The sequence below is a fragment of the Diadema antillarum genome, unplaced genomic scaffold (genome assembly GCF_040938485.1).
Source record: "Diadema antillarum isolate AM-2024a unplaced genomic scaffold, OU_Dant_1.0 scf00000052, whole genome shotgun sequence".
NCBI classification, from domain to species: domain Eukaryota; kingdom Metazoa; phylum Echinodermata; class Echinoidea; order Diadematoida; family Diadematidae; genus Diadema; species Diadema antillarum.
Window position 1 is genome coordinate 148,349 of NW_027270941.1, and position 18,959 is coordinate 167,307.

The 18,959-nt window shown below is 37.1% G+C and overlaps 1 protein-coding gene across 1 annotated transcript in view; it reads right to left on the minus strand.

The window, feature by feature from the left end:
* Nucleotides 1-18,959, minus strand: part of LOC139715598 (sodium leak channel NALCN-like) — a 64,616-nt gene that overhangs the window by 31,224 nt on the left and 14,433 nt on the right. The window contains exons 11-16 of the mRNA XM_071627159.1: nucleotides 18,076-18,207; nucleotides 14,201-14,341; nucleotides 6,409-6,554; nucleotides 5,404-5,466; nucleotides 4,844-5,068; nucleotides 4,157-4,255 (exon numbers count right to left, since the gene is read on the minus strand). Of these exons, the coding sequence (XP_071483260.1) occupies nucleotides 4,157-4,255; nucleotides 4,844-5,068; nucleotides 5,404-5,466; nucleotides 6,409-6,554; nucleotides 14,201-14,341; nucleotides 18,076-18,207 (806 nt within the window). The remainder of the gene's footprint in view (nucleotides 1-4,156; nucleotides 4,256-4,843; nucleotides 5,069-5,403; nucleotides 5,467-6,408; nucleotides 6,555-14,200; nucleotides 14,342-18,075; nucleotides 18,208-18,959) is intronic.

The following is an 18,959-nucleotide window of genomic DNA, read 5'->3' on the forward strand; positions in this document are numbered from 1 at the left end:
TACCAATATTATTATCATATCCCAGTTGGCGAAGTTTAGCTGTTAGTGGGGGTGGATTTATGGATGGGTTTGAGGAAGGGACTTCAAAAAACCACTGAACACTTTTTTCATATAACTCTACCGCGTAGTTATCAAAGGAATGTTACTGTGATTGATTAGTTAGACATGATCATCCAACTAGTATGAGAATCCTACAAACTAAATCATTGTGATGAGCAATTAACTACTTTTTGTGAGCACACTTAACCACTGCATGCTAGTGAGAGATACTGCACCCACCATATATTTTGCAATGTATATTTTCACAATTTTGTGAGTCGATTGGTCTTCATGCAAATATTGCCTCCTGTCAAATAAAATCTTTAAAAGGTAGAAATTCTCTCACTTTTTAGAGCTCTTCCACTCTGTCTTAAATGGGGATTATAATCATCTCTCATTCTGTCATTGCAATTAGCGATCGAAAAATTGCCGTGCAAGTCCAGATTCTTGACAACCAATTGCAAAAGATGTGGTGCTTACAGCAAATGTTAGACCATGCATTACCCATACGCACAAATATTAGATAGAAATGGCATATTTCAAAAGAAGATTAATTAATGTATTTCTTTTCTTGGTAGTAAATTTTTGCAAGGGACAGAACAGAGGATAATGGGGAAAAAAAGCTGTCATCTAAGTCATGTGTCTTCTACTCTTGGTCACGATCAAAAATGTATTTCACACTGTGGTGGAAATTGTCAAACAAACGCCTTCTAAGTTCTTCCGTGGGCCTCCTACAATGGCCATGTGATCAAAATGCATTTCACACACTCTTAATGAGCTACAGAATATATTGGACTTAATGCCTCTAAATGGGGCAATAAAATTTGGTAAATGACAATTTATGATCATGCATTTGTACGAGAGAGCTGGAATGTATAAAGCAGATGCATCTCAAATGAAAAGAAATGCCATGGCCTGTAGATATTCCAAAGTGTCAAGGCCCGGTCCCACTGGCCGATGGACACAAAACGTATGCAGAAAGGACACAGCGGACGAGCAAAATTTCGGAGATGGCTCCATCCGCTTTCATCCGCTCCAGAAATTGACGAAATTGGCGAAAATTGACGAAAACAGAACGAAAAAAAAAACGGACGTGGGTAGTATGTAGCGGGAATGTTAAACGGATGTTCATCGGAAGCCTAGCAGATGAAAGCGGATGGAAGTGGATGACAGCTCCGAAGGGGTTACCGGAGACAATGGCGAAACGGACGCATAGCGGAAAGAGCGGATGCAGAGCGGATGAAGCGGATGCATCATGTACGCCTAACGGAAACAAACGCTTTGTCCGTTCTAAACACTTTATATATGAGATGCATACGCTTACATCCTTTCTATTTCTGTGCTATTAACTATGTATAGATGTTCCATGTACCATATCTTTCCTCCCTCTTTCCGTTTTCAGCTGCAGCGGATGTGAGTTGCGAGGATGCCCAGAGGATGCAGAAAGGATACAGCGGACGTTTAAGGGATGATAACGGACATACAACGTTTGTTGCTCGTATGTCGCGGATTTACATCGTACACGGCGGAAAGTTCATCCGTTCTAAAAGTTTTAAGCAGCTTAAAACTTTTTGCGCGGATGAAATCACAGTGGACGGATGCTCGATGGATAGAGCGTATGAAACACGTATGCGATGAGCACACAGTGGATGCATAGCGTTTTCCAACGGATGGCAAGATTTTTTTTCACGTTTTACATCCTCTTTGCATTCGTAAGTGCAGTGGGACCGGGCCTTCACGATTAGTGAGTGCCATAGAACTTCATAAATGTCCACTAGATGGAATGTCGGGTGCTGAGAAATATCACTACAGCTAGCAGCCAAGGAATGGAATCATGCAATGCATGATGGCTGACTAAATGAACTATAAATAAAAACCAATGGGTCCATGGTTAGAATTTCCATCACAATCTGTCTTGCAAAGTTGTATTTTTTTTCCTTTAAACTGCCCACAGGGTTTTGTTTTCTTTTGTTTTGGGTTTGATCGTTTGCTTTGCTTTGTTTTATCTTTTTTTTTGTCCTATACATTTGATTTCATCTACAACATAATTTAAACGCTCTAAAAGAATGCATGGTGTAATGATGTTTGAAGACTACTTATCATTTTGATGCCCATTACTGATGTCACAATGCTTCCAAACCCTTTCGCAAAATCATTCACATTCAGCAAGCTCCTACTTGAGTTTAACATCTGTGTTTTGTTTTGCTTTAAATCCTTTAAAAGAATCTTTTGCACAGGTTATTTTACTATGATCAGTTTACATTCTTCCTTCTTTGTCGTCTTTTCATTTCTTCCCCTTCAATGAATATCCATCACAATGTTAAAGGGATGATACAGTTTTGGTTGAGATGAGGCTTCAGGTTTTCAACTTTTTTGATGATGAATTTTTTGAGACCATGACAAAACCTCTTACGAAATATGAAAGAGCGTATAATTCTATTACATATAAAGAGGAATCCAAAGTTAATTGATGAAAATTGGTTTTGAAATGGCTGAGATATCCAAAATAAAGCAATCCAAATAAGAGGTGGGTCAAACCTTTTATTAGGATTGCTTTATTTACTTTGTTTTTGGATATGTCTGCCATTTCGAAACCAATTTTTCATCAAATAAACTTGGGATTCCTCTTAGAATTTCAAATAACCTTTGAAGTACTGTAAAAAGCACTACATTGTATACATACATGTAATTATAATCATCTACATTACTGAAGGAATTTGATATTCACATTGTGAATGTAATATTGTGTCCTGTCATTGCCTTGGCAAGTAGTGGCACACGTACCATGTGTATATATATTCTCCCCCATATAGACAGAAAGTAGATTGCATGAGTTAGTGATGAACCATGAAACTATACAGGCAGAAATAAAAAATGAAACTACAGGCCGAAATATAATGAAACACTGAATTATGTGAGTGAAACACACAAACAGAAAGTGACATCATGCTCCAGTCATGCTTACATGAAAAACGAGACCATCATGCATCATGCTTCCTTTGTGACCTCTTTGGAGAGGTCAGCCGATAAATCTACAGGGTACAGAAGAGTCCAGACATGATTATACACTAGCGATCCCTTCTTCCAAAGAGAATCACGGAGCTTAAAGGGACTGTACAGTACTGGTTGAGGTAGGGATTCATGTTTTGAACATTCCTAAGTGAGATAATGAAAAGCCTCTTATGAAATATGAAAGAGCATGTAATTTTGAGAAGGATCCAACGTTTATTTGATGAAAATTGGTTTTCAAATGGCTGAGATATCAAAAAAAGTGCTAATAATAAAAGGCGACATGCCCCAACTTTATTAGTATCTCTTTGTTTCACTTGTTTTTGGATATCTCAGCCATTTCAAAACCGATTTTCATCGAATAAACTTTTGATACCCCTTAGAACCGCATGCTCTTTGACATCTCATAGAGTGGTTTCAGAATATCTCACAAAACGTTAAAAGCTAAATCTTCACCTCGACCAGAACTGTACACACCCTTTAACCCCTCAGAAATAAAAGAGAAATAAAAGGGGCTGGTATATGGCAGAAAAATGTGCATGGACTTCGTAAAAAATCAGCATACCATGGAAAACATACGAATATCTGTCTCCTCTTGTCTGTAACTTGTTATAATCCAACATTTTCCAAAGAGCTAGAGGGGGACCATCCATTAATCAATGGACATTACGTAAATTTGTCATTTACTGGTACTGGTGCAGTCGAGTAGGTTTGTTTCGAAAAGTCTGTTCACACTGACTAACAAGAACATTTCACTGTCTCACAAATTTGTTGAAAAGTTTGTCCCCAACATCAAGTGCAAAAAATTTACCAAAAATTTTATCAGTTAATTTTTTTTTTAATTTCTTGGACATTTGTTGGCCAGCCAATGATAATTTCGGTGTTTGAAATACTGGTCCCAGTCTGATATTTTGTACGGCCCTTGGAGAGTTGGGCAAGTGAAAACATAGCCCAATCCCTCTCCCCCCCCCCCCCCCCCCCCCCCAGTTTGTCCGGTGCGGTGACACAAGTTGACAGCAGCAACACAGCCGGATAGGCACGGGACTAGCAGCCAGAGGCAACGAACGGAAGGTTGTAGGAAGGTGGAAATAAATACTTGGTGGAATACCGCAAGCGCCTATCTCTGCTGCCGTATTCACTCAGCATGCGGCCGCGGTAGCCCACTGCTCCAAAGCCGAGGCTCAGTACTCTCTGATGGGCGGAGTCCCTGTAGCAAAAAAAAAAAGACCAAGAATGGAAAAGCCTGAGCTTTATTTCTTAAATTTGTCTACCAGTCTTACACTGGCAATTCACTCCATGTTTCCTTCTCAACACAGCAAATATAATATATAATATATCATACATTATATATCATATATTATATATTATACATTTTATATTATATATTACATATTATATATTACATATTAAATATTATATATTATACATTATATATCATATATTATATAATATATATCATATATTATATTGTATATTGTATATTGTATATTGTATATTGTATATTGTATATGTTATTTTGTTTTGTGTAGATTTAATGAAATTAACTGAAATCTATCATTTCCATCTGATTTTTCTTCAACATAAAATGCAAAGATAAATCCACAAGCCATATTCTAATGATGACTACATGATAATTTCTACAGAACATTTCAGTGAGAAAGTGAAGGGTAGCCAAGTTGTAACTATCTCTTCAGTGGCCCTATATCAACAAATATTGGACTGTATCTGTGACGGACGAAAAGCCATTGCAATACTATAAAACGTTTTCAAAGATCATCTTCGTGCAAAGCCTGACCTGACAATACAGTTGACACCAGTCTTCTTCTGCAACTTGCCCTGGGCCTGGGTGGTGAAGGCGGGCAGGCGTCGGCTCATCAGGTACAGCGGGGAGGCGGGGCAGGCATAGGTGGCCGGAGGCAGGGCCAGGGCCAGGGTGCCGCTGCTCTCCCTGTTGGCCGAGCGCTTCAGCAACCGCTCCATGTCTGTGCCTGTCTCCACAAACTGGCGAATGAAACTGTCCCTGTGTTTGTTTTTATTGGTAAGAAAAACAGTTGACGAAGCAATGATGACTCCAACTAAGTTACCCCTCTCCCAAACTTTTGTTTCCCACATATACCTGGAACTGTTAATCTCCAACAACAGCACGAGTTATGCAATTTTTTTCATCATCATTGTTACCATGGATCTTTGCCACTGTGTATTGTCAAACACAACTGCACATGAAGATTTTGACCCTCATCAGTTGAAAGTATATATACCACTTGCATCATAATAGTTTCTTAAAAGCACAGTAATATGATTTTTCTTTTTTTAAGTGAATGATTGACATGGTGAAAGGTCTTCCCTACAACTTACCTTATTTTTGGCAGAGTGAACTCTGATGAAATGCGGGAGAGTGCCACCATTTGGGGTTTGTCCCTGTATGGAAAAAAAAAAAAATTAGAGGAGAATCGGTATGCGTACCCCTTCATCTGGTCAGCAGGAAAATGTCCTTTGCTCATACAATGTGTGTCAGGCATGTGTGGCTTTTACATTCTGTATATTGAACCACTTTCAGAAAAGATAAAAGAATCCCATTCACTTATAAGATGAACAAGTGGATGTATCTACTTTAAATTTCAAGATTACCAACTCAAACAGAAATATCAATATCAACACCTGACCTGAACTTACAGAATATTGACTCGAGATTTTCCACTAAATCAAGGAATATAGACTGCCGGGATATCGACTCTAGATCTGCTCGTGAACTTCTGGGATGTTTACTTTTACAATGAGTCTGTCTCCAGACCTGCCTCCAACCTTCCAGGATATCGAATGCGACAGAGATATTGACTTCAATCGGTTTTCTTTTGTATTTTTTTATTTGGTTTATTTCCTTTCATCCTTCACTTTTAGATATATTGACTCTAACAGGGCAATATAATATATTACTCTGGCTTATGAGCCCACATGAGGGGGGTATACTTTCACTTTCTAGCACAATGAGAGCACCTGGCTTACCTCTTTCAAAAGGCAGGGAAATAATACTATGTACATTGTACCTTCAATATATGTCTGTAACAAGTGGAAAGAATGTGGATTCTTCACAAGAAATTTAATCATTTTGTGGAATTTCTCTTTTTATTTTCTATATATTGTTGCCCCACTGTGACATCACAAATTGTTGTAGTCATCTTATCTGAAGATAGAGGTACTGAAACTTAAAAACTGCATTACTTTTGAACTGATTGTCAGATTTTCCTCAAACTTCACTGATGCGCTCTACTAAATACTTCTGCATTACTTTAACTCAACCAACATATATATCTGCATTTCCCTTTAATTGTCACAAGAATCCTGGATGGGAAATCAACTCACGGGAATTTCTGGAAGACCCTGAGCCGTAGAGGCAGCTGCTTGTCAGCCGTCCTCTGCTCCGAGGCCTTCATCTGTTTCATCCCCTTGAAGTCCTCCTGGAGCTCCAAGTTGTCCAGGATGACAGCAACGAACAAGCTGAGCACAATCTGGACAGACGAGGGCAGCAACACACAAACAGGGGTGACGGCATCAAGAGTCAAGATGAAGCAATATCTATCATTGTATAAATGTTGAATTCCACAACAAATATCCTGCTACAACTACATGTATGGGAGGGGGGATGCTCCTCCAATTTTATACACCAGGTATCATTAAACATAACATCATCACTCGTTTCGGTCTTCAAAGCTTCACTTTTCCCTTTCCATTTTTGCTTAATCACGTCATGTTTATGTTCACGATCATTTTGTTTCATCACATTTTGTTGGCGAATGGGGAAAGATTAGCATCATCTATGATATATGTCAACACTTAAAATTATGTGCTCATTACTTCCATCTAATTATGTAATATTCCTGGCACACATTAACATGATGATAGGTCAGAAATCATTAGTTTTTTAATACACTATCATTGATCTGAAATGTTTGGTAACTTATTAAGAGGTGTATATTTAGATTTATCTGCTCTCCACATAACAAGCAACAAAGAAATAACAATATTCTAATATCTTACAAACTTCATATATTTGATGTTACTGGTAAATTGCAGTTCTAAAAGAGAGAAAGCATTAAAAGGCAAATCAAAGGCAAGCAAATCATTTTTGATGAGCAAAGCTACACAACATTTATATTGATTACATATAAAGCCCGCTTTTATATATTACAGACCTAAGAATGGCACTGTCATTTTCAAAGACACAGAAAGTCTTCTTTTACCATTGGAACTCAAGAGCCACATCAAAAAAAAAATGGGAAAATTATCAAAAGCATAGTATACCTGAATTTTTATGACATACACAAATTTTCACTATGCTGTACAATAATGCACACAATGTATGTCACGGTACAAACATACCCACCAACCCACGCACACACACATACACAATATGACAGACAAGATGAATGCATTTCACAGCAAAGTGAGCACGCCAGCAGATGCATATTTCAATCACATGCATGTCTGAATTTAATGGTGTGAAGAATACAACCTACACTTGTCAAAGTTTTGGTTTTGATTGGGGAAATATGTAGATTTTGATACTTCAAACTGTTATAAAAGGAACTAAAAAATTCATAATTTGTAACATACATATGATCTTTCTTTTTTTTTAATGAAACATTATGTATTTAAGCTGTTATAATATAATCTGTTTTTACTTTTTATCATAGTTTTTTTTTCAATTTCAGAATTCCTTTAAAAAAAATCTTTGTGATTGATTTAAACTAATAAATTCTCTTAGAGGTTAATATTATCCTAATCAACTTAAAAACTATGTGCTTTATCACATTATTGGTTGTAAATGATAGTCCTACAAAAATACACATGTGTAGCAGGCGTAGCAACTCTCATATTACGGAAATAATATGCCATTCAGATACAGTTTGAATAAATTTAAGATATAAATAGATGAATAAACATTTAATAACTGAATAGCTATGTCAATAAATGAAAACTTATAAACATATATAGATAGATAGCAAAGTGAATAGACTATAAATATATCATGAAAATATATTTTTGTACTGACAAATCAAATAACGAGAGAAGATTAAATACATTATATGTATATCCTCAGATGGAAAAAGTTTTTTTTTTAATAATCTTCACACACACAAACACACACACACACAGACACAAGGCTAATGTATCACATGCAAGTAAAAATAAATGAATACTAAAAATATGATGTCAAAAGATGCTACATGGTATGCGAATATCATGCCTGTACCTCACAAGACCACTATAAGCAACATATTGCACACAATGCCAGCTACAGTGTATCTAAAATGTTAATTGAGACTTGCACTTGGGCAATGTGCAGTATAGCAACAGCAGAAGCTTTTGCATTGGGACAAATAACTTGGTTTGGTTGGGGAGCTGAAACACCCAGAATATCGCTATCCTACTAAATATTTTAACTAAGTGAATAATTCCACCCAGGACTTTCCCTTCCTTTTCTACAATAAATGTTTAAGAATTCTTCTCTTGCATCATTCTGGTTGTTAGTCTGGTTCCTGTGTAGGGTAAACTACCAAAAGAAAACACTGTGTGTCAAGTTCCAATATGATTCTTTTGTTTTTCTTTTCTTTTTATTACTTTTTAAAGGGTTATGTTCATGTTACTAACAATTGTTGAGAAGACTTATACTTTGAAATCAAAAGAATTTCAATATTTTTTTTCCAGAAAATACAGGTGTGTGACCCCAGACATCACAATGGTATAATTTGAGACAGATTATCCAATCAAAAACATGAAATATACTGTATTCGCTGTTATTTTTGCGTACAGATATTTTCGCGAATGGCGAGGTCATAGACATTTTCGCGAGATGTTGTTTTCACGAATTGACGCCGACGCTTACGTAAATGCGCTACTAACAGGGCGCACGGAGACATTTTCGCGTGTTGTTAAATTCACGATCCAACTGTGATTCGCGAAATTCGCGAAAATAACAGCTTAGTATACAGTAGCTCAATCGATAAACAAAGGGGCATTCATTCTGTACAAAATTCACTTCCGCTTCTGAAATTCCACTGCAAACAACGATTTCCCATCAGGACCTGTCCACAATCAACTCACTGCAGTAAATTCATGCAAATATAATATGACCACAATTACACAGGTGCTATACTTTACTAAAAGCTGCAGCACTGCTGATTGATGCATATTTAAACAGCATATCATGCATATTTCAAGAATACCACAGAACTTCAATAAATGCATGCTTTTCACAGACATTTCCATCGAGTACTGGCCAATGAAGTGTAATAGCGCAATGTGAACATCGAATGCCAATGAGTTGTATATCGTATCAGACCAATACACTACACCACAGACAAGTGAAGATAATCTAGATGAAGATTTCAAAGGCAGATATGGGTCACTGAAGCACAAACCTTTATGAAATTTCAAAATTTAGATACTAGCTGCTTCCACAAATCCTGATGTCTTTACTGACCTCTTAATTAAATCATCTTATAACCACTTTCCTTCTGCTATCAAAACAAATGAAAATATCAGAGAGGCCACCTGATTTTGCTGCTGCAAAATTATATTTACTGCAAAAATCATATTACGATATATACTGGGTCGGGAGAAACTGGTAAATCAAACGTAATGGACAGGGAAATCAATGTACAAAATTTTACACATCCCTTATTACTGCATATGTCTGCAAAGCAATCAAGTTTGAAAGTGAAATGATTCTTGATCCACACACCTTATGACAGATATGGAAGTCACAATTTTTCAGAATCTAGAAATTCATCAATGATGATTTCCAAAAGCCTAATTTTTCCCCTTTTTTTGAAACGGACTGGCACCAAAAGAGACTAGTGAATGCAAAGAGGTCATGAGAAACTGGCATCTTTCACATCTATGCATACAATCGTGAGTTTAACAATGTCTTTCTTTCAAGAATGCATGGAGGTATAGAATGTAGCATCGTGCTCCATGCATCATCACAGAGTTACACAGACTTGTCATTCCTCTTTAGGCTTTCCTTTTCCTGCATGCGCATTCACATTTTGTTAGCTGATGTCATTTCATTTCAACAGCTGCTGATCCCAGTGTGTAGAAGAAAATTTGCTTAGCTTGTCAGCAATAGCTAGGATAAAATGAACGAGTTAAAATTGACAAAAGCATGGAATCATTTGTAGTCGGCTCCTTGGTAAATGTAAGATGAATCACAACTGCCCATATTTCAACCCATTCTTACCATCTTATACTAATTATGATTTTGAAAATGAAATATTCAAATTCTACTTTACTTGTTAACATATACAACTTGTATATAGTCCCCATGTTCATTTACTATAATTTGGTTTGGTTTGCAATTGAAAAAAAAATCCAGTGATAAATGCTCAAACTCTAAGAAAAGACAAATTGTAGATTTCCTTTCTCTTTTCCTTTTCTTTTTTTATAAAGAAATACACATGGGCCATTGACACCTTTGTCAATCCAATCAATATGGAAGATAAATAATGATCACTACCGATCTATAATTCAAAGAAAGTTGCATGAAATTTTCTTTCAAAAACCAATGAGGTCTTAAATACCACACCGTCAGCTCTGGCACCCATGTGCATGTTGCTGTTGGTTTTCACTGGGTTTGCTGCGTGATTAGATTGCATTCCAATGATAATATGCAGAAAGTATGCCTGGCATGCAAGGAATTCGAGGGTCGTGTGACATCGCAGCATGTCAAGCAAAATTACTTCTCAGCAGTAGGTCACTCACAACTGGATCAGAGTTTAAAACTTTACACTTTTTACAACATATTGTACATGATATCAGGGTACAGCTCCACCTAGAGAAACTAAACTACACTACTACTTAAACTCTCTACTCAAGTCTAAAGGGTACACATTGTATTTTATTTCTTACATGCTTGAAACAAAATTGTAATAGAAATTATGTGCAGCAGTGCAGAACTCCTGCAATAAAATAAAATAAGTTGATTCAGAAGAATAGTTTAGTCTTATATACTCTCTTGTGCTTTGATAGTCCAGCAATAAATGTTTGGGTTTTTGTTTTCAATACCATGCTGTTACAAATACATTTGTACGAATGTGAAGACTTGTAACAGACATCTAATAAAGCTGTATAAAGGGATGTCAAAAAAGAACGGCATGACAACTGGTTGGAATAGACTACAATGGTCAAATTTTGGTTGACATTTGTCCAATTTGATGAAATTTCTTAATTTGTCCATGTAGTTTTACTGTTTCACTGAAAATAACTCTGCTTCAACTGCAAATTTCGTGATCCTCTAAAGAATGGACTAGGAATGGAAACTTACATTTGTACTTCCCACATCTAGTTCTTTTTTTCTAGCGTTTTTGCAAGATGTCATGCTATTTATGCAGTTAGTCGGAGGGCTGTGAAGACAAATGTGAAATTCACAGCAACAAGAACCACAACAGGTCAAACCACTGCAATGTGCATCACACTTCCTGTGCAATGTGGTGTGTTAAGGGGATATGGGGAGGCATTAGGGACAGGAGTAAAGAAAGGCTAAGGTTTATGACCCGAACCAAAGGGAGCCCCTTCCATCAACGTTGGCTCTTTCTGTATGGGCAGAGATGGGTAAACTCAAACAGCAAACTAACTTTGGCGTGATACTGAGAGAACAAAACACATTTTTCTGAAGGTTTTTTTTTTCAGCAAAATATTTTAGAATGTCCTCTCATCTTGCAAGAACTCAAACCTTTGAAAAGAAAAATTATGAGACGTTTAGATTGGTTTACATTATGGGGAATATGTACCTGTTGTCCACTACTACCACAGAGATTATAAACCATTCACAAAAAAATAACATATTCTAAAGACTAAATAGATTGACCTGCCAATCTTATTCAAAGAAATGTTAGTGCAAGGAATTTTTGTCATTTTGATATTCTCAGAGAGAAATATTTGGATTAATATGCCAATGAGAAGCACCCTTTCTCCATCTAGTTGATGCTTTAGGATCAGTGAGAACATGTGTAGTGTTATGTTAATATGATTATACATCTTGTTAGCATAATTCAAGTGGTTAGGGCAACTTTCGGAAATTACAAGATTGATCGTAAAATGTAAAAGATGCATAATCATTGAAGTAGGGGTGTAGGAAGCATTCTTTGCAAGAAAAAAACAAAGATATATTTGCTTCGTAGCACATGAATAGCACCAAATTTGGATGTCCACATTTTTCAGTTCATTTCTGTGATGTTCTTTTAACTGAATATTTTGTAAGAGACCATGACATTTTCTTCAACTCAGGCATTCGCAGCCTGAAGTTGGAAAAAATATGAGAAAATTATTTTATTTTACAACTGATGCCAGCATCTTAACTAGCAGGGACTCTGGAAAAAAAAAGGGAAAAAAAGATGTCTGTACAATGATTTCATACATCAACACAACAGTTAAAATATGCTGTCTTACTTTAAAAGCCCATGAACACAAATAAAGTAATTACTTTGTGACTATGAAACATATTGAAATTCTTGTGGCTAAGTATGGTGTAGTCTCATACAAGACTGTTAAGATCATTAAAGAAATGTGATTGTCCCATAAAACACAAATAATGAACATACGATTTAATGTTGGGTACTGGGACTAGGAAGAAATAAAAATAACTCTGGCACAGATTTAGATGTTTATGATGGGTAAAGGTCATGGGTCAGGGGTCAGGGGTCACTATATCATCCACACTGATAATGTCCCACTGCTGAGAAGATTGTGTGCACACACAAAAAAAAAGAACAAGAACAAAGCAAGGTGTGGTGCAGAAAATGCAAGCTGGTTATTTTACATGCACATTGAAGCTGAATGGCTGAACCCTGCTCTGTTTTTCTCAGGGACCAAAAAAAAAGAGAAAGTTTTTTCAAGGGGAAGAATTGATGTACTTCTTTCCCTGTATATTAATAATTCAAATTATAGACATCCACTCCAGCTGAGTACAAACACATTGTCCACTCTGAGGCACTGCTAGCACAAAAGCGAGCACACAAATCCCCCATTTTATGTGCTTGAATATGTGCCAAAACTTGAGAACTGAAACAGCATGAACATGTATCGGCAGTTGAGAAACTAAGATATGCAACTTTTACGTGTTAAAATTGTACGTGTTAAAATTGCATAGGTGTACAATTTTTAAATGGAGTTGATCCCCTTTTTTGAATGATATCTTGATATTTCAATTTCAATTTTGTAAAATCTACAAACACAACAGAATGAAACTATGGTAGCCATTGAATAGAATAATCAATGTCCTCATTTCCATTCACATGACAGTTTTGAAAGTACTCTGAAGTCTGAAGCTTTCATAAATGAGGAAACTGAGGATTTATTGAGATAGATTTTCATTCTGAATTTCATATACAGTGCACTCCAGTTATAACAAACACAGTTATAATGAAATTCCGGTTACAACAAAGCAAAATTTCAGGCCCCAACAATATCAGCTCTATATCTTTTTTTTATTACTCATTTGTTCGGTTATAACAAAATTTTGATATTGAACGAAAGAAAATTGGCGGTCCTGAGGACTTTCTTACAACTGGAGCTGACTGTACGGCAATGGGATATTGCTCTGATTGCTCTGTTGTTTATTGTCAAACCACGAGAACAATGAATATAGGACTACTTAATATGCTAAAGCTGGTTCAAACCAAGGAGAAGGCCAATGCATTTTCACTTTATGCGAACAAAGCACACACAGATACAATCATGCAAGTCATTGCAAGTAGACAGAACATGTGCACTACCACCACATCACCATGCATTTGTTGCAAATATCAGAGAGCATGCATGCATGCATAGATAAGTCATAACCACAATCATACATTCTACAGGCAAACAAAATTTGTGATTTCCATAGATGGAGAAGGGGTACAGTCACAAGCAACTTTCTTCTTTCTCTTTTTTTCTTCTAATTTTTATATCATCCACAGACATATAGTCAAAGATAGTCATCAGGAGCCAGAAAACTACAGCATAAAACGTTTCTGGACACACTATTTTACAATGCAATTACTGAAAGGGCATTCAACAAAAGATCTCGAGAATAAACTTTCAAACGAAAAGAGAGAGATTGAGATGGAAATAAAAGCAAAGTGAGAGAAAGAGAGGCAGGTCGTATATTTACCACGGTGGCAAACAGGTGGTATGTTATGAAGTAGATGGCAATCACTGGTGCCAGCCCGTCATTATTTGCGGCCAGCATACACTCATACATGACGATTGCCCAGCCCTTTTGAGTCAGGATTTGGAACATGGACATAAAGGCCTGAGGAAGTCAAGAGAGGATTAAGAAAAGGGGGAGGTTGGGATGGGGGGGGGGGGGGGGGAGGGATTAAGGAGGTTATGGAAGAGCAATGGGAGGAGGGGGAGACAGGAGGGGATGGATGAGGTTAAGGATAAAGGGGGGGGGGAAGCAATGTCCAGATTGATGACACCAAGAAAATGATGAAAATAAAGGACACCAGAAGGAGATGAGAAAAGTCAGAGGGCAAGAGATAGAGATGGCAATGGTTAAAAGAGACAAACGCAGAGATGTAGAATTAGCAAGCAAAAAAATATATATATATGAGGGGGGAACAAGGTGTAGGGTAGGTAAGGCGGATGGGAGAATCAAATTGAAAGAGAAGATGCAAGTAAGGGGATAGAAAATGGGGAGAAAAATCAAAGTAAATGTTGGTGAATTCTTTATAGATAACACATACATTGAGACAGTTGAGTGAATTGTTCAATCCATGTACAGGAAAATACTCAACAACGGTTGATCATAACCAAGAAGCATGAAGGATCAGAAGAAGAAACCAAACAATGCTCTGGTTATTCTCGGTCAGAGAGGCATATTGGAAGTAGGAAATTTGGGCATTCTGAAGGAATAAATGGGGAGGGTGGGGGTGAGGAAGAAAGAAGATCAGAGATTTCTCCCTGTTGTGATCAGTTGGAGGTGAAGTTGGGTCGGGTAGATTACAAACATGACTTGAAAGGCGTTGCCTTCTGTTTGGTGCCATTGCTTCTGCGCGTGAAGCGTATCACAGCTACAGAAAAAAAAAGATAATACCTGCAAAGCTTAAGAATTATCAATGTGAGTGTGGCACTACTGTCTATTACACCAGGGTTAAATGCTTCATCATAATCAGTTTGGGCGTTAGTCATCTGTTGCATTTTGCAGTAGTATTTTGACACCTGACACTGGTGTAGCCAGCATCAACAAGTGAAACTATAATATGTGGTACTCACTCAGACCCTAACATTGTGTTCTTTTATTTTTATTGATTGACAGGTGTATCAATACCCTTGGTTATTGCCTGCAAGGTTGGAAATCTACCCTGCTTGATGTTTTGCAAAATATCCTTGAAAACTGCCATTGATTGGGAAAGTTTTTACAATGATAAATTTCCTATGTTCACTGAATTGAGGTGAGGACATTGGCATAAACATAAGACTGCACAATAAATCTTACACGGAATTTGCCCATGGGTGATTCAGTTCACCCCATTTCGTTTATGTGAACAAACAGATTTGCACTGGTTTTAAAAGGCTTGAATGTATTAATCTATAAGTGACTGAGGTGTTCTTGTATTTTGTCTGAAAGCACTTCAATGTATTGGATGCTGAATTATGGCAACACATGGTGAAAATATTTGACTTTCATTCTCTCAAAAAGTTCATGGCATGATGGCTGGATGGATGGATGGACGGATGAATGAATGAATGAATGAATGAATGAGAGAGAGAAGGAGAATACATGTCATGCATTCTGGATCTCAGATTCATGTGTGTCTGAAAGTTACTGACCAATCAAACTGACAATCTGAATATTGAAATGAACTAATAATGGCATCACTGGAAGAGGGCGGCATCTCACCCATAATATGAATGTATTGATTTCAAGAACGACCTGTCATTTTAATATGATAAAATGTTATCACCTAACAATCTCACTTCAAATCTTGAGTTCAAGCCATAAGAAGTTTGTTTTTGAGAATTATGAGTAAGTCAGTGAAAAGAACATAAACAAAATATCAGTCTCATTAGCAATTCTCCTGCAGATGAATGACTATCCTTAAATCATTCATTACAGGAAAAAACAAATAAACCCAAAAAAAATTAATCACTTGCAACAGATACTGGTGTCAACCCTCTATAAAGAGTATATTGTATAACTGTAATGTTAATCTATTTCATTAGAGGGATCAGGAAGAGCATTGTGAGGGTGTGAGTTGGTCAGTTTTTCCTCCCTCGGTCAATCAACATTGGTCAATCAACATTCCCACACTGAATGACCAAAGGAGAGAAAGTCAAGAGGAGATTAAAGGAGCAGGGGGTGAATTCGACAGTCAAAGCCAACATATGAAAATGGGAGTGATCGCAGCAAACCACATACATCCGTCCATTCGCCACGACGTCATTCCGTGCCGTACCCTACAAACTCTGGTGGGTTGCCTTCTGGTTTTTTTCAACCCGAGCCGTGGTCCCCCTGCGTCCCACTTACCGAGTACGAGAACAGGTGTATGGCTAGAAAATAAATTGCGACGAGGAAAGAGAGCTCTGGAACACAAGCCAGAAGGCAGTCATCGACCACCTCCGTCCAACCCTCCTGGGTCAGAATCTGGAAAATGGACATTAGCGCCTGAGGGGGTGGGGTGGGGCGTGGGAGGGGATATAATTTGGTACAAGACTTCCATGTAAGATTCATTGGGGAATTGATCATGTATTCAGTGCCCCACCTGCTGGCACATCATACAAAGACTCCATGTACTTTGCCAACTGTTCGCTATAACCTTTGCAAGTCTCACAAACAATATGCTAGGTCTTGGAAATCTTTTACAACACACACCAGAAGAGTGACACTGAGAAGTTTGAAATAAAGCTTTCAAAATTCCTCTTGCAAAATCAGAATCAAAATCACAATTTTTGTAGTAATCATTGGGCTATAACATCTCTGAGGCTTTGAAACAAAAACAGTACAAAAAAGGTGTCAAAATATCTGCACATATGCAACTCTTTGGTTTTTCTTATCTTAAAGGTACAGAAAATGTGGCTCTTTGGGTTGGTCCTTTATATCTTTAAATCTAAAGAACTGATTTTATACTTACGAGATTAGCCCTTTCTTTTCTTCCATGTATGTAATGATATCAACCAGGACAACTGAGAGTATATGAGGCCTGTACAGAAGTGCACTACTACTCTTGCATGTGAACATTTCCTGCATCAGGTCAGCTTTGCTTCACACAACTTATAAAACTTTACCAAAGTTCCTTTCTCCTTACTATGCCTACAAATGAACTATATCTCTGAAACTAAATATGTGTATGACGTAACTGTCAAGTTCAATTGCCCTTTTCCTGAAAGAAAATTTACATGGAAAATAATACAAGACCACATCAATTACTGCAAAATCATGCCATGCAAATGCTGCCCTATAAAAGATTTTATTTCTGTCTACTAAAGAATAAACAATCCTAGGCCCTGTGTTATCAAAAGATATAATCGGTCATAGATTTCCTTACCACACAGGCTGCCATAGACTTACCATAGAAATCAACTATATAATCAATTATAACTCTTCATAAAACAGGGCCCTGGTATATAAATTAAGGACTCGCACACACTTTGTACAGTATTACAAAAAAGCAAAGAACAGGAGTGATATATTGCAAAAAAATAAATAAATAAAAATATGTATGTATGCATAAACACTAATCAAAATATTCCACCAACTACTGCTGACGTGAAATGCCATCAAATAAGATATTGAACAAAAATTGATTAGCAGTAAGTGTCATCTTCAAAGAAGATAATTTCCTGGATAAGCAGTGGACTTTCAACATCTGCAGAGCTGCTGAATGGAATTACAAATCCAAACTCTTCTGCCACCTTTCACAAATTGTGACATTTTGTTTCTCTCCCAATAAAGTTATCGTACAGTCAAAGAGCACACACTATTCTGACTAGAACTCCGTATGCGCTTGTGATATTGACAACAGAGTGTAAACTAGGTCTTACACTGGGGAAAGTCTCAAACTGCTTGAGGTCCTTCACAAAGCAGAAGAGCTGGAGACTGATGACGGAGACTAGGATGAGGGAGCTCATGGTGAAGAGGATGAGGGTACCCAGCTTGATGAAGGGCCCAAAGATCTGACCATCATATGGAGAAGGATGATAACATGGATGAGAACACACAGGAACAGGTGTACAAAGTAACATAAATAATTATCAAGCAGGAAACCTGAAACTTCAGAGACAGAGATCTGATTCTGTCAACAAATAAATCAATCTCTTTTAGTTTTTCTTTCCCCCCCCCCCCCCCATGCAATCAGACAAATTCCATTTCTTGGTTCTATTACTGCTTGTGAATAGTAGTAGAATAAATAGAAGTACAAGCAGGAGCAACGATTGTAGTAGTAACAGTAGTAGCAGAAGTAGTAATGGTAGAAGCAGTAGTACTATATAGTAATAATGGTAGTTGTAGTAGTAGTAAAATTGGTAGAAGTAGTAGTATTAGTAATGGCAGTAGTAGTCATAACAGTAGTAGCATTAGCAGTAGTTGCAGTAGTAATAGTAGTAGTAGTAGTAGTAGTACCATTAGATGGTTGCAGTAGTAGTAGTAGTAGTAGTAGTTGTAGTATAGCAGTAGCAGTAATGGTAACTGTAGTGTAGTAGTGGTAGTAGTAGCAGTAGTAGTATAACTAATGGTAGTAGTAGTAGTAGTAGTAGTAGTAATAGTAGTAATAGTAGTAGTAGTAGAAGTAGCAGTAATAGTAGTAGTAGTAGTAGTAGTAGTAGTAGTAGTAGTAGTAGTAGTAGTAGTAAATAGTAGTGGTGGTACAATGTAGTAGTAATGGCAGTAGTAGTCATGGTATAGGTAGAAGCAGTTAAAGGAGTAGCAG